Raw genomic sequence first — 16164 nt, 5'->3', positions numbered from 1 at the left:
TTTCATTTTAGCATGTTTTCTTTTTATTTCCCTCATAGACTTTGCTGTAAACAGACTAAAGCTTGCAGAAATTTTGTATTATAAAATACTAGAGACTGTAATGGTGCAGGAAACACGAAGACTTCATGGAATGGACATGTCAGTAAGTAAATTCACTCTACCAGCCGCTGGCAAGTTCCATAAATCCTAAGCCTGGAAGCTGTGTTGAGAGGCTCTGTAGTTCATTGTAGGTGGTTCATGGTCAGCAGTTAATGGCACACTTAGCCATAATGACGTATTAATTGGCCTCCATTGTCTTTGGCACACCCAGTACTAGCCACCTCTTGGCGTCATCATCTTTCCCCTTCAGGTCTGTTGTTTGTCCTTCATTCCTAGTTAACTAATGTTGAAACCTCCCCACCCCCTGCAACTATTAATCCAAGTGATAAATATGTGGCCATACCTCTCAGGGATTTTTAAGGAATAAAATGTTAGCAGCTTTTTTTTTTTAATTGCTCCATTTTCTTTGGACATTTGATTAAGTTGGATCCCTCTCTCCAATAGTTCAGTAAAGAAATTTTTCTAAAAAGTCAATCCTAGCATATGATCTTTGTTTCCTCCTCCTCCCCTCTCTTTCCAGTAAGAACAAGTTGATGTTTGGGGGTGCTGCTTTAACCGTTAAAATTTCTTTGTGTTTGCACCCTGGAAGCTTTCTTCTGTGTTGGTTCCCCATTTTTACTGGATTCCATGTTTTTATTTTTCACGATTTACTGATATTTGATGGAGCATAGGCTCCCATAACCTCCTAAGAAAGAAATAAATTTTCAGCTTTTTATTTTGAAATAATTATAAATTCACAAAAAGTTGCAAAAGTAGTACAAAGGATCTCATGTATTCATTTGTCCCCAGTGGTTACATTTTATACAGTATGATATCAAGACCAGGAAATTGACACTGGAACAATGTATGTTGCTCCCTTTACCACTGTATCACATGTGTAGATGAGGTAACCACCACCGAAATAAAGATACAAAATTGGTCTGTCATCATAAAGATCTCCCTCATGTTGCCCCTTTTTAAGTGACACTCGCTCGCTTTAGCCACTAATTTGTTTTCCGTATCTATACTTTTATAATACTCTGTGAGTTCATTTTGTTTATATTTGTTGAGGTTTATTTTATGATGCAGGAATGGTTCATCTTGGTGAATGTTCTGGGCTCTTAAACAGAATGTGTGCTGTATTTGGGTGAAGTGTTCTATAAATGTCAGTTCTTTCTTTTTGGTTAATGGTATTGTTAAATTCTTCTATATCCTTGCTAATTCTTGGTCTAGTTCTGTCAGTGAGAGGAGATAAGGGTATTGAAGTTTCCAAATGAAACTAAATTTATCTATTTCTCTCAGTTCTGTTAGATTTTTTTTAATTCATATATTTTGAATCTCTGCTGTTTGATGCGTAGACATTGAGGTTACTGTCTTCTTGGTGAATTAATCATTTTATTATGACAGAATATCCCTCTCTGAGTCTGGTAATTGTCTTTGTTCTGAAAGCATCTGGCTGATGTTTATATATAGCCACTCCTGCTTTGTTTTGGTTAATGTTTGTATGATGCAAGCGTATGTAGTTTTATTGTGCATCACTTTTTTTGTGCTTCACAGACAGTGAGTTTTTAATAAAAGTTTGCAACAACACTGTGTCAAGCTTGTTGGTGCTCTTTTTCTAATAGCATTTTCTCACTTCATTTCTCTGTGTCACATTTTGCTAATTCTTCAGTTCAGTTCAGTTCAGTTGCTCAGTCATGTCCGACTCTGCAACCCCATGAATCGCAGCACACCAGGCCTGTCCATCACCAACTCCCGGAGTTCACTCAGACTCAGGTCCATCGAGTCAGTGATGCCATCCAGCCATCTCATCCTCTGTCGTCCCCTTCTCCTCCTACCCCCAATCCCTCCCCGCATCAGAGTCTTACAGTATTGCAAACTTTTTCATTATTATTGTATTTATTATAGTGATCTGTGATTAGTGATCTTTGATGTTTTATTGCAAGAAGATTATAATTCATTGAAGCCTCAGGTGATAACATTTTTTAGTAATAAGTATTAAAATTTTTTTTAGACATGATGCTGTTGTACACTTAATAGACTATAGTATAGTGTAAACATAGCTTTTATATGCATTGGGAAACCAAATAATTTCTGTGACTCACGTTACTGTGGTATTTGCTTTATTGCATATTTATTGCAGTGGTCTAGAACCTGGTATGCCCATATATCTTTTTCTACTCTTTTACTTTCATTCTACCTGTATCATCCTTTGAAATTAGTTTCTTGTAGGCAGTGTATAGTTGAGTCACGTTGTTCTGTATACTATACAGGCTCTTTCTTTTAATAGATATTAGCCTACATTTAATTGTTACTATGTTAAGGGCATAAGTCTACTATTTTGTTTTTTGTTTTCTGTTTTGTTTTTTTGTTTGTTTTCTTTTTCTTACCATCCCATGGATTACTTTGAGCATTTTTAGAGTGTATACCTTTGTATTAAATTTTTTTTAGTGGTTACTCTAGGTATTACACTATACATACATAATTTCACAATCCACTGTTATAAACATTTTATTGGCTTAAGTGTGGAAACCTTACCTTGCTTTAAATTTCTTTTTTAAAACTGCATGAATGTTTTATTTTAAACTCATACTTGATTAATAGTTGTCTGTATATAGGATTCTAGATTGACAATCATTTTCTTTTCTGATTTTGAAGGCATTGCTCCATTATCTTCTAGATCCCAGGATTGCTAATTAGAAGTCCAGGGGCATTTTAATTCTTTGTATTAGTACATGACCTGTTTTTACTTTCTGGAATCTCAGTATGGGAGTCTTTCCTTGAATGTTGGATTATTCCTCAAATGTTAGATTATACCCTTGTCTTTCAATTGGAGGCATTCTTCAAATGTCTGCTTTTTGAATGAGTCACTAAAAATGAGACATGAATAAACCCTTATGTTGATAAAACAGTTTGGGTCAAAACTCTGTGTGCAAGAGTGAGAATAAAAGTCCAGAAGCCTCGAGTGATCATGTAATATAGGGGCCCTCAACTGTTGGTGTCTTTAAAACTTATCTGGAGTATTTTGACTTGTCTAGAGAAGTATCTGCTAATCTCTTGCCTGGCTATTGGTGTTATGGAGCAGAGCACAGAAGGGAAAGTTGGTCTCAAATTCAGTCTGCAGGCTTTCACCTAAAACCACAGTGTCTTCTATACCTGGTGTTCTGAGCTTTGATTCTCTCTAGTTCAGTTTTTGTAGAGACTAATTCTCTAGACTAGAGGCCTGTCATCTGATTCCTTAGAGTGGATGTTGTATGGGAACCTGAAGAGTTCTGTTAAATCTATAAACTTGCAGATCACCCATCCATGTCAGCCATTGCCTAATAACCTCTACTTTCTATTCTGCCTGTGCCTTCAGTTGCTGTGTTTTTCTCAGGTTGTATGGAGCAAATTCACTTAAGTGTCTCTAGTCAGGCCCTTATGTTTGACCATCCTGCTTTCTGCTGGGTAATTTGTCATTCTTTCATCCATCTTCAGTTTACATATACAGTTTGTGGTTATAGGTAACTCCTTGTTTTATCCTAGGTATTTTCTATTTCTTATTCTCTTTGTTGATTTGGAGTGGTATTTTTAAGAAGGATGACAAAAATACTATTTATAAAACTGAAAACTTATGTTAAATTTTAAACTCAGTGGTAAAACAGGACTTTATCTTCTTAGTAAAATGTTTCTTTGAACTTCTAAAAAGTCTTAGCTGTGATATACTATACCTTTGATTTTAATGTTTGATTAATAAATACTGCCCTCATGTCAAGAAAACAGGTGACACAAAACTCATTTAAATAAAGGAGCCAATTCTTACGCTTGTCTCTTCGTGGGAATATTAATTATTATTTGCTCCAATTTCAAAGTAGATTGTTGTTTATGCCTCATTTACATTTAACATCTACCACTGACCAAGATTATATCTTACAAGAAAACTCTTTATCAGTTTAAGAACTTGAAGTTTTATCTGTATTAATCGAGTATAATGTAATATACTCTTAGATAAGTAATAATATGAGTTATAACTTTTCTAAGTTATTTTTTCTTTTTTCTGTAGTCCTCTTTATATAATGGCAGAGGCTAAAATCCTGAGAAATTTATTGAATTGTGGTCTTTCTCTTCCCCAAGGTTCTTTTAGAGCAAGATATATTTCATCACTCCTTGATGGCCTGTTGTTTGGAAATTGTGCTGTTTGCCTACAGCTCACCTCGTACTTTTCCCTGGATTATTGAGGTTCTTAATCTGCGACCATTTTATTTTTATAAGGTGAGATGAGAACAAAGTTTTGTTAATGCTTTGCCTCACATAAACATTCTGTTTGTATCAGTGAAGAAGAAGTGAACTGTAGTGATGTCTGGATAATATTTCCAGAAGTATTCTGAAAACATACTGCTTTTGGGGTGGAATCAAGGACAAAGAGGAGAGGGAGAGAGACTAACAATAAACTAAGCCAATCTCACAGCTTCAAACATCACTGAATTGCAAGTATGGCCAGGAACTAAGTACTTAATTTTGAGTTTTCTGTATTATGAATGAAAAATCATAATCCTGTTAAATAGAGGCATGATGAAGAAGAGAAACTTTCTCCTAGAAGAAAGAAAAATCTAAAATTAATCACACTCCTTCCCCAAATTTGAGCTAATTCATTGTGGATAAGTCTTACTTCCCCTTTTTTTCTGCTGAAACCTTTTTCTTCTAAACCACAGAGGGCACAAGCTACAGTAACACTTAGTATTACCTGATTTCTGAATTTAAGATTGATGCTATTATTATACTTGTTGGCATGGTTTAGTTAATATTTTGTCACCTGTGTTACTTTCAAACTACTGATTATGGAGAAGTTAGTTTGGGACTTCCCTGAGGGTCTGGTCCAGTGGTTAAGACTATGCTTCTACTGCAGGGGGCATGGGTTTTACCCCTGGTCGAGGAACTAAGATCCTGCATGCTGTGTGGGGTAGATGGATAGATATAGATAGATAAGCAAGCAAGCCTAATGTTGTAGAAATGCAGGTCACTGAAAAGCTTACCCATTTGAATTGTTGACTATGTGGAGTTTAACTTCTTTTTACTTTTCTGGGAAAATTGCTTTTCTATATTTAATGTTTATGTGAGTATTTCAGATTTTCCATTAGGAAATATATGTAGTTTTATTTGAGGAAAAAGTTTAGTTTTTGCCCTCACCTAATAGAAATTCATTTTTATTTGTAATACCCTTTTTTTCATTCTAGAAGTTAAATACATTTGTTTTTTAATCATAAATAATACTCCCTGAAGAAAAATGAAAAGTATATACAATTGTAAATATTAAAATCATACATTATAATCCTAATATAAATGATAATCACTGTTAATATTTTTATATATATGCTTACAGAGTTTGCTGTAGATGTTTATTCTTATTGAAAGTGAAAGTTAGTTGCTCAGTCATGTCCAACTCTTTGCGACCCCATGGACTATAGCCACCAGGCTCCTCTGTCCACGGAATTCTCAGGCAAGAATACTGAAGTGGGTTGCCATTTCCTTCTCCCAAGAATCTTCCCGACCGAGGGATCGAACCCAGGTCTCCCACATTGCAGGTGGATTCTTTACCGTGTAAGCCACCAGGGAAGCATCCTTATTAAAATGTAACTATAGTGTATATAGGCAAAGTTCCTTTTATATATGTTATTCATTTTCTTCTTCTGATCTGTTGGGAAGAATAGTCTGAGAAAGGAAATTGAATTCAAAATAGCACTGGCCTGGAAACCCAAGACCTGACTTCTACTGTTGGACTTTTGACCAGTTTTACCTATCATTGCTTCAGTTTTCCATATACAGAATAAAACATGAAAACCAGAAATGTATGTGAAAGTATTTTGAAGAGCTTTAAAACTTCTTTATAAATTAAAATATATTAATAAGCCGCAGAATTATTGTTCAAAATGTTCTTGGTTCTATGTCATTAATAAGACCAGAGCTAGCCGTACATGTAAGCCTGAGACGATATTACTTTTTCTGTTTTCTCTTCCCCAGGTTATTGAAGTGGTAATCCGCTCAGAGGAGGGACTTTCCAGAGACATGGTGAAACACCTGAACAGCATCGAAGAACAGATTTTGGAGAGTTTAGCATGGAGTCATGATTCTGCGCTGTGGGAGGCTCTCCAGGCTTCTGCAAACAGAGTTCCTACCTGTGAAGAAGTGAGTTAGGGCAAAGCTAATAATCCCATCATTTTATGAAATCTCTTCATTGAGATAGGATCCCATACTGTATAGTTCACCTATAAGTATATAATTCAGTGTTTTTTAGTGTATTCATAGATATGTGAAGTCATCACCACAATCAACTTTGAAACATACCACCTCAACAAGAAAAACTTTATCACTTCCCTGCTACTGCACCCACCCCACCCACCCATCCCTGTCATCTTCCTAACCCTAGGTAACCAGTAATCTATCTTCTATCTCTGTTGATTTCCCTGTTCAGGATGTTTCATGCAAATCATATAATATGTGGTCCTTTGTAACTGGCTTCTTTTATTAATATAGTGATTTTCAAGGTTCATCCATGTTGTTATATGTATTAGCACTTCATTCCTTTTTATGGCTTAATAATATTCCATTGCATGAAAATATGTATATATACACACACACACCCCACTTTGTTTATTCATTTATCAGTGGATGAATTGGTGGTGTTTTCACGTTTTGACTATGGATAATGCTGCTATGAACATACATGGACAAGTATTTGTATGGACATACGTTTTCATTTTTCTTGAGTATATGGCTAGGAGTAGAATGGCTGGAACTGTCAGACTGTTTTCCAAAGTGGCTGCACCATTTAACATTCCCACCATCAGTGTATAAAGATTCCAATATCTCCACATCCTCTCCAGTGCTTATTATCTGTCTTGATTTCTAGAGATCTTAGTAGGCATGAATTATTACCTCATTGTGGTTTTATTTGCATTCCCTGATGGCTAATGATGTTCAACATTGATTCAAGTGCTTATCGGCCATTTGTATATCGTCTTTGGAGAAATATATGTTCAGATCCTTTGCCCATTGTTTATTTGGGTTGTCTTTTTAATATTGAGTTATAGGAGTTCTTTACATATTTTAGATATACTCCTTTATCCAGTATATGATTGGTAAAACCTTTCTGTGGGTTGTCTTTTTACTTTCCTGATGATGTCCTTTAAAAAACAAAAGATTAAAAAAAAAAAAAGATTTAAATTTTAATGATGTCCAATTTATCTGTTCTTACTTTTGGTATCAGAACTAAGAAATCATTAATTTCATCATTTAAAATTTTTCAAATAAAGAATTTCATAAAGAATTAAACATTTTTCATTAGTAGTATTTAGAATAAAAAGGTCAAAAGCTTCTGCCTAATACACTCAAATTGCACATTTAACAGTTTAGTATCATGAGAAATTGAGTTTTCTCCCTCCATCTCTGTGTTATTTTTTGACTCCTGTCTACATCCTTCTTTGCTTTTTTCTGTCTACTTTTACTTCAGTCAACCATCTTGAATTTTTCTCTAATCTCAAACTACTGAAAGAACTATTTTAAGACTAGGAAGAATTGAAAAGAAAATGATTTCTTAAATACTCTCTTCCATGCTTCTGTTGTCTTTATAGCAGACTGTGGTTAATTGGACAGTCTTCAGTATTCATCAATTTTTCCATTATAGGATCCATTGGGAAATGAAGAAAACTATGACCTTGAAGGAAAAGGATTTGAGTTGAAGCCGTTTCTCTAATACCTAGCAGTAGTTTGTCCTTAGGCAAATTTCACATTTTGAGCCTCAATTTTTTCAGTCCCTAAGTGAAGAACAGTAGTGCCCACCTCATAGGTTTACTTCCAGTGGTCAGTAATCTTAAATAGATATAAAGTTAAGTAAGATGAACTCTTTACATAACTTAATATTAACTATTGAGCACTTTATACAAGTTGGTATATTTTGTGTTGAGAGAAAGAAAGGGAAAACAGTAAAAAAGTTAAGACTTTTTCTTACCTTTTCTGTTATGTTTTGATCAGTGGGTTTATCTGTATGTAAAGCAGAGGGGTTTTGTTTTCTCCAGGTTATATTCCCAAACAATTTTGAAACAGGAAGTGGAGGAAATGTACAGGGGCATCTTCCCATGATGCCAATGTCTCCTCTGATGCATCCAAGGGTCAAAGAAGTTCGGACTGACAGTGGGAGTCTTCGAAAGGGTAGGTTAACCATTGGTAAACAAAGAAAAAATAACAAAGACTTTTTTTGTTAGAGAAAATTTCAAGTTTTGCCCTAATATGTTATTAAGAAACCATTTTTTTAATCAAGATTTGAAAGGGGAATAATGTTTATGCCAATACCCTTTGTAGCTAATTATATACTTTTTTATATTAAAGTAATAAGGTTTCCACTCTGATTCTGAATATAATATTTTTTAATTGCAGTATCAATTATTGTAAAAATCATATTTTGGCCTTTTTATAAATACACGCAACTTTTCCTCAATGCTAATGGAAAACTACTTAAACTAAGTACTCACCTTTGCAATTGTGACAGAAGTTATATTCTTTCTCTATGTGTGACTTTATAGAAAAATAAACGTCTAAAACAGAACAAAGAACTCGTTGGGATACTTAAGTTCATTTAATGAATTACTTATCTGTACTCTTAAAATAGTTCTTTTGAGCCTTACTATAGGAAAATTTTAGTGCATTCTTCTTTATTTTCTCTTGTGATGTACCAAACTGATGTGTTTATCTTCTGGACTATATAACTCTTTAATTTTTAAAAATCAGTTGAACTCTTCTGACCACAGAATATCCCTGAAGAAACTTCAGATGAATAAATATTCAGGTTACTTAGTAAGGTAGCTCAAGAACCATTTTTGAACTATAATTCTGTGTGTGTGTGTATCTTGCTTCTCAGGTAGTGTAAGTTCACAAAAATACGCAAGCTGTACATACAAAACAATCTTCATTAAACTATAGGAATAATCAGGACTATTTTATGACCTTTAAAAAATTGCCGAAACTAAAAACTTCCTTACTGTCAATTATTAGTATTTATTAAAGAAATGAAAAAATAGTAAAAAAAAAAATACTTAATATATGGTTGGTTTAGTTGCTAAGTCGTGTCTGACTCTTGCGACCCCATGGACTGTAGCATGCCAGGCTCCATGGGATTCTTCAGGCAAGAATACTGGAGTGGGTTGCCATTTCCTTCTCCAGCTTAGTATATACTATGATTAAAAACTTTGAAAACATTGAGAATGGAAGTGTTTTGTTTTTTAAAAACTTAATAAAGAATCATTTAAATGATGCTTGCCACTTTCTTCTTATATAACTTGCGATAGTGAGTGAGCTTCTTTCCTGTGCCTTGGTGAATTTTCATGTTCCTTTCATATTAAAGGAACAGCTTTCAACACTTGTATCCTTTGCTTTTTCAGTGTTGCGAGATTTTTTTCTGAGTTCCTTTAAAGTGAAGTTTTTTGCCATTGTAACTTCCTGTTGGATGTCTTCATGCTGTTCATCATAACAACTTTGCATTTATATTAATAAGTCTCATCTTCACACAGTTCTTCTGGCTGTATATCTAATCTCTTGAACAGCAGCAGTGTCAACATTCTTGAAGTGAAGTGAAGTGAAGTGAAGTCGTTCAGTCATGTCCGACTCTTTGTGACCCCATGGACCCCATGGAAGCCCTATCAGGCTTCTCTGTCCATGGGATTTTCCAGGCAAGAGTACCGGAGTGGGTTGCCATTTCCTTCTCCAGAGGATCTTCCCGACCCAGGGATCGAACCTGGGTCTCCCGCATTGCAGGCAGCTGCTTTACCCTTTGAGCCACTATTCTATAATTTCATGGACAATTTTAATTTCACTTTCAGCATTATTACTCTTCATTTCTTTGTTGCACTTTTTTTTTTTGACAATTCCCTCTTTCATTTATTTTTGTAAAATGTGGATTTATCACTGGGAAACAAGGAGGCAACGTAACTATATGCTTTGTGGCCTACATGAGTTGAACAGCAGATTTGCCCTGACCAATCCCTGACAGACTTTGAAAGAAGTGACAGAATTGGTCACCAATCATGATGCACATCTATTATTTATATAATGATTTGTGGGAAAAGTTTGTAGTTTATGCAATTACAGTTACTATACCATGGCAACAGAAATTTGAAATTTGAACCTTTTTGTTAAGATTTTTGTTAAGTTAACTATGTTGTGGTAACTGAAATTCATGCATACTTTAACTGTACAAAGCATGAAGTTTGTATGTAGCATGTGTGTATGTATTTGACTATAATTTATATATTTATGTTATATGTGTGTGTGTTCCTGGAGAATTCCATGGACACATGGACAGAGGAGCCTGGCAGGCTATAGTCCATCGGGTTGCAAAGACTTAGACATGACTGAATGACTAACACTGTGTGTTTGCAGCCTAGCTAGAGATCTCAGAACTAAGATCATGAAGAATGGTCACTAAAATGATTCTCTCTCAGTGGTGGGATTTTAAATGTTAACTTTTTCATTATAGTTTTTGGTGTTGTTTGAATTTTTCTGTGAGCTTTTAAAACCTGAAATATAATTCACATACCATAAAATTCACCCTTTTAAAGTATGCAATTCAGTGGTTTTTAGTAAATTCACAAGACTATACAACCATAGTTGTATATATGCCATTGTATACATGCCATCTAATTACAAAACGTTTTTATCACTCCCAAAAGAATTCCTGTATCCAGTAGTAATCACACTTTATTTGCCCCCTACCAAGACCCTGCAACTACTAATCTATGTCTCTATGGATTTGCCTGTTCTAGACATTTCATATAAATGGAACTATATAATATGTGACCTTTGTGACTGGTTCTTTTTCAGGCATGTTTTCAGGTATATATGTGTTGTACCATGTGTCAGCACTTCATTACTATTTATGGCTAAATAATACTTGGGTCCAACTCTTTGTGACCCTGTGGACTGTAACTCTCCAGACTCCTCTGTCCATGGGATTATCCAGGCAAGAATACTGGAGTGGTTGCCATTTCCTCCTACAGGGGATATTCCTGACCCAGGAATCAAACCAGCCTCTCTTATGTCTCCTTCATTGGCAGGCGGATTCTTTCAATACTGAGCCACCTAGGAAGCCCTGAGCAAAGGTTTTTGAGCTTAATATGCATTACCTGAGAGGCAGGGTTCCCAGAGATGGGCCATTATGGATAATTTAAGCCTATAGGCAACATCTCTTTAGTGACTAACCTGCAATAAAGGTTCTTCCCTATTATATGGCAGTAGGATTTTGCAGTGAAGTGAGATTAAGTTCAACTCCTAGTACAAAAGAGAAAGTAGGAATTTAGCTGATGGGCGTTTGTGTTATTTCTACCTGTTGGCTTTTATGAATATCACTGATGTGAGCATTCAGGTAATATATTATTTTTATAATTAGAAGAAAAAGTTATTTTCTTGTAGGGGCTCATGCAAGAGAATCAAATAATAGAAAATCCTTAGAAAACAATAATATTGAGCCTTGACTCTAGTGGGGAAAAGACAGTTTATTAATTTGTATACTTACTAAATTTTTATTGAATGTCTACTGCAGCTTTTCCAGTACTGTGCTAGGCAAAGAATCATTTCAAGGGGTTTGCAGCTAACTTGGTAGTTATAACATGCATTTTCCCCCTTGAAATGTCAGCTCTGAACATTCCTAGTTAGCTTCAAGGACTACATTGGTTTTCTTAGAAATAAGACATAAAGGTAGACTTCTGTTAAGGAGTAATGGGCTACAATAGAACTTCCCACTTGTTTGCTAAGGCTGCAAGTCAGAGCTGCTTTCATAACCCCCAGAATTAAGAGATTTTTATTAAACCATAACTATTTCCCCAGTTACCTCAGAAATACAGAGTTGTCAAATTATTGCCAGAGGTAATTTTTATACCTTATAAACATGTTTTGAAAATAGATGACATGTCTGTTACACACTAATGCCTCAAATTAAGCAGTCATAACACTTCTATTCATCTTCTAGTGGGTTTGTAAAAGATGGTTCTGTGTCTACTAAATCAGAAAGCCAAAGCTATTGCCTTAAACTGTTTGACGTGTAGATGTGTGGGAAGAGAGAAAATTGTGAACCAAATCACTGATTTTTCCTTTTTATCGGGAGGAGACAGAAGTTAGTTGGACTACTTTTCTAATTTAACAGTCACTGCATTCTACCTCTCAGCTTCTACTTTCCCCATAATATTTTGGTTCTTTAACGTAGGCAGAGGTTCAAGAAACCAGGAAGGTTAGCTATTGTAATTTTATTTTAAGATTTATTTCATTCTTCTCTCTCCCACTAGATTCGATATTGCATGAGGACAAAGGCTGTTATTTTAGCATAGTAACTCAGTATCTAGGGCTTCTCTGTTGGCTCTGTTAAAGAATCCACCTGCAGTGCAGGAGACACAGAAAATGCAGGTTCAGTCCCTGGGTCGGGAAGATCCTTGGAGGAGGGCATGGCAGTCCACTCCAGAAATCTTGCCAGGAAAATCCCATGGATAGCGGAGCCTGGCAGACTACAGCCCATAGGGTTGCAAAGAGTCGGACACGACTGAAGCGATTGAGCACACAGTGTAGCACAACTCAGCATCTGTTGAACGAGTGAGTAAACCTGATTGTGTCTGTTTGAAATACAAGTCAGACTGTTAAAATTTTTCTCTTTATTAGATATGCAACCATTGTCTCCGATTTCTGTCCATGAACGCTACAGTTCTCCTACTGCTGGGAGTGCTAAGAGAAGACTTTTTGGGGAAGACCCCCCAAAGGAAATGCTTATGGACAGGATCATAACAGAAGGAACAAAATTGAAAATTGCTCCTTCTTCAAGCATCACTGCTGAAAATATATCAATTTCACCCGGGCACAGTCTTCTAACAATGGCCACAGCCATAGTAACAGGGACAACAGGACATAAAGTTACAATCCCATTGCATGGTAATATTTTGATGCATTTATTTTTTTTGAAATGGATAAAAATTTAAGAAATGTCTTATTGAATTATATCACATGGTCTTATTACTCCTGTATTTTCTCCCGAACCTGTACTCTTTTTCCTCTAGGAGTAGTTTTAGGTTCATGGCAAAATTGAGTCTTTCTTGCCATCAGTATCCTGCATCAGACTAGCTCATATATTACAACTGATGAACCTTCATTGTCACATCATTATCACTCTAAGTCCATAGTTTACATTAGTGTTCACTCTTGGTGTACATTCTATGAATTTTGCAAATGTCTAATGACACGTATCTACCATTATACTGTTATACAGAATAGTAACACTGCCCTAAAGCTCCTCAGCACTCCCCCTTTAGTTTTGTTTTGAATGTATAGAGGCTTTCCTCATTTTATTGCACTTTGCTTTATTGAACTTTACAGATAACTTTTTTTTCTACAAATTGGATTTGTGGCAACCTTGTGTTGCTGGGTGATGATTAGTATCTTCTTAGCAACAAAGTATTTTTTAACTGAGGAACATACACTTTTTTGAACATAATGCCCATAACACACCCCATAGACTGCAGTATAGCAAAAGCATAATTTTTATATGCCTTGGAAACCAAAAAATTCATGTGAATTATTTTATTATTCACTTTATTATATTCACTTTATTGTGGTTCTCTGGAACCAAACTCTTAATATCTCTGAGGTATACCTGCACAGTTTTTTGAATTTTCATATTTTATGGATTTACTACTCTGTTAGGAGTTAGTTTCTTACCTGAGTTTTACAAATGAGTGCATTGAGCAAGAATTTTGTTTAATGGTTAAAAACATCTCCCTTAGACCACCAAAGAGAACAGTATTATTGTTTCAGAGCAGAAATAGAAAACAAGAATATTATAACCTAGAATTACTATTTTTGTGGCTTTCTTCTTCTAACATTACTTTGCACAGATAGATAGTAAACAAGAAGAGGGAGGGAGGGAGGAATGAATGAAGAAAGAAGTATTGACAACTTTTCTGGGACACATTTCTAAAACTAAGAACTCTTGCTTGTACATTCAGGTATTGCAAATGATGCTGGAGAGATCACACTGATACCAATTTCCATGAATACAACTCAGGAGTCCAAAGTTGAGAGTCCTGTATCACTTACAGCTCAGTCATTAATTGGTGCTTCTCCAAAGCAGACCCATTTGACCAAAGCACAAGAGGTACATCCAGTTGGAATAAGCAAACCAAAGAGAACTGGGTCCTTAGCACTGTTTTATAGAAAGGTATGTGTTTTTATAGCATCTAAAAAGATCTCCTTTAATCAGTGCAATAAAGATTGAGTAACAGAGGACAGCTTTGGCCTTTTTTTTGTATGTGGTAAAATATACATAAAATTTACTATTTTAACCATTTTTAAGTGTACAGCAAAGTATCATTAGTACATTCACGATGTTGTGCAGTTTCCACTACTGTCCATCTCCAGAGCTTTTTCATCTTCCTAAACTGTAATTCTGTACCCATTAAACAGTAACTCATTTCTCCCCTCAACCCCCAGTCATCATTCTAATTTCTGTCTCTGTGACTTTAGCTACTCTAGGTACCTCATAAAAGTGAAATTATACACTTTTTGTCCTTTTATGATGGGCTTATTTTACTTAGCATAATGTTGTCACAGTTTATCCACATTTTTGCATGTGTCAGAATTTCCTCCCTTTTTAAGGCTAACATTCCATGGTATGAATATACCATATTTTGTCTATCAGTTCATCTGTAGATGGACATTTGAGTTATTTCTGTACCTGCCTGCCAGTCCAGGAAACAGAAGAGACATAGGTTCGATCCCTGAGTCGGGAAGATCGCTTGGAGGAGGGCTTGGCAACCCACTCCAGTATTCTTGCCTGGAGAATCCCATGGACAGAGGAGCCTGGTGGGCTACAGTCCATAGGGAGGCACATAGTCAGACAAGACTGAAGCGACTTGGCACATGCATGTACCTTATGGTTATTTTGAGTGAGTAATGCTGTTATACTGGTGTGCAGATATCTAAGTTTCTGCTTTCAGTTCTTTTGGGTATATACAGAAGTGGAATAGTAATTCTAAATTTAATTTTCTAAGAAACTGCTATAGTATTTCCCATGGTGGCTGCTGCTGCTGCTGCTAAGTTGCTTCCTGCCAGGCTCCTCTGTCCATGGAATTCTCCAGGCCAAAATACTGACGTGGATAGCTGTTCCCTTCTTCAAGGGATCTTCCTAACCCAGGGATCAAACCCAGGTTTCCCACATTGCAGGCGGATTCTTTATCATCTGAGACACTTTAGATTGAGTTTATTGTGGCACAGTACATCTTAGATCTTATGTATAAGTTTAAATTACTAAAGATTTATTATTAAGATTTTTGGGATACTGTGGGGAGTCTACACAATTTTTATCATAAATCTCATTTGTTACCTATAAGATTTGACTAGTCATTATAATCCCTAAATTGTTTTAGTATTAATGCAGAGATTTAATACAGAAATAATTTCTATCCTGCCTTGCTTTTATAAGCACCTTCAAGCTTCTAATAAGACAGACATGTTAATCAGATATTTGTAGCCAAACATGCTGCTGCTCTAAAATAAATCCCAGAATTGGGAGATAATCTCTCCAGTCCACGCTATAACTAGTGGTTATCTAGCCCATTCTTTAAAATTGTAAATGAAAAAAAAGGCACTGTTTTTTTTGTTTCTAGCATTGTGATTAGGGTTTAAGGCTTAAAATTTTTGAGAAATTAATTTCTTTTTCAGATTATCTTTTGATGCAAATTTAAGTTTATCTTTTGATGCAAATTTAAGTCTATTTCCTCTGTCTAGTCTTTCTTAGAATATTTCTTGAGACACGTGTTCTTTTTTCCACCTCCCACTACCTTTTCTACTCTTTCTCACCATCCCCACTCCTGCCCATGTCATATGCCTAACGCCTGATTTTAAAGGAGAGTTCCAAATGTAGTATTTTCCCCATTCATTTCCTATTTTTAATTTTCAAAATAACAAATTGCTGCCTTTGATAGTCTAAGAAATAGGCTTTATTTATAAATTTTCAGAATCTAGCCTGTCCATTTCCTTTCATTTAATTTTAGCTTACTTAGAAACTGCTGCTAAGTAGCTTCA

The 16164-nt window shown here is 35.4% G+C and overlaps 1 protein-coding gene across 1 annotated transcript in view; it reads left to right on the top strand.

Moving 5' to 3' along the window:
* The window catches only part of RBL1 (RB transcriptional corepressor like 1), a 65042-nt gene that overhangs the window by 29366 nt on the left and 19512 nt on the right, over positions 1–16164 (top strand). Inside the window, exons 11-16 of the mRNA XM_068987326.1 lie at positions 39–142; positions 4192–4329; positions 6076–6240; positions 8130–8262; positions 12751–13017; positions 14088–14299. Of these exons, the coding sequence (XP_068843427.1) occupies positions 39–142; positions 4192–4329; positions 6076–6240; positions 8130–8262; positions 12751–13017; positions 14088–14299 (1019 nt within the window). The remainder of the gene's footprint in view (positions 1–38; positions 143–4191; positions 4330–6075; positions 6241–8129; positions 8263–12750; positions 13018–14087; positions 14300–16164) is intronic.

Source organism: Capricornis sumatraensis, chromosome 15 (genome assembly GCF_032405125.1).
Source record: "Capricornis sumatraensis isolate serow.1 chromosome 15, serow.2, whole genome shotgun sequence".
NCBI lineage: Eukaryota > Metazoa > Chordata > Mammalia > Artiodactyla > Bovidae > Capricornis > Capricornis sumatraensis.
Note: the sequence above shows the minus strand (reverse complement) of the source record. Positions and strands in the feature narration are given on the sequence as shown.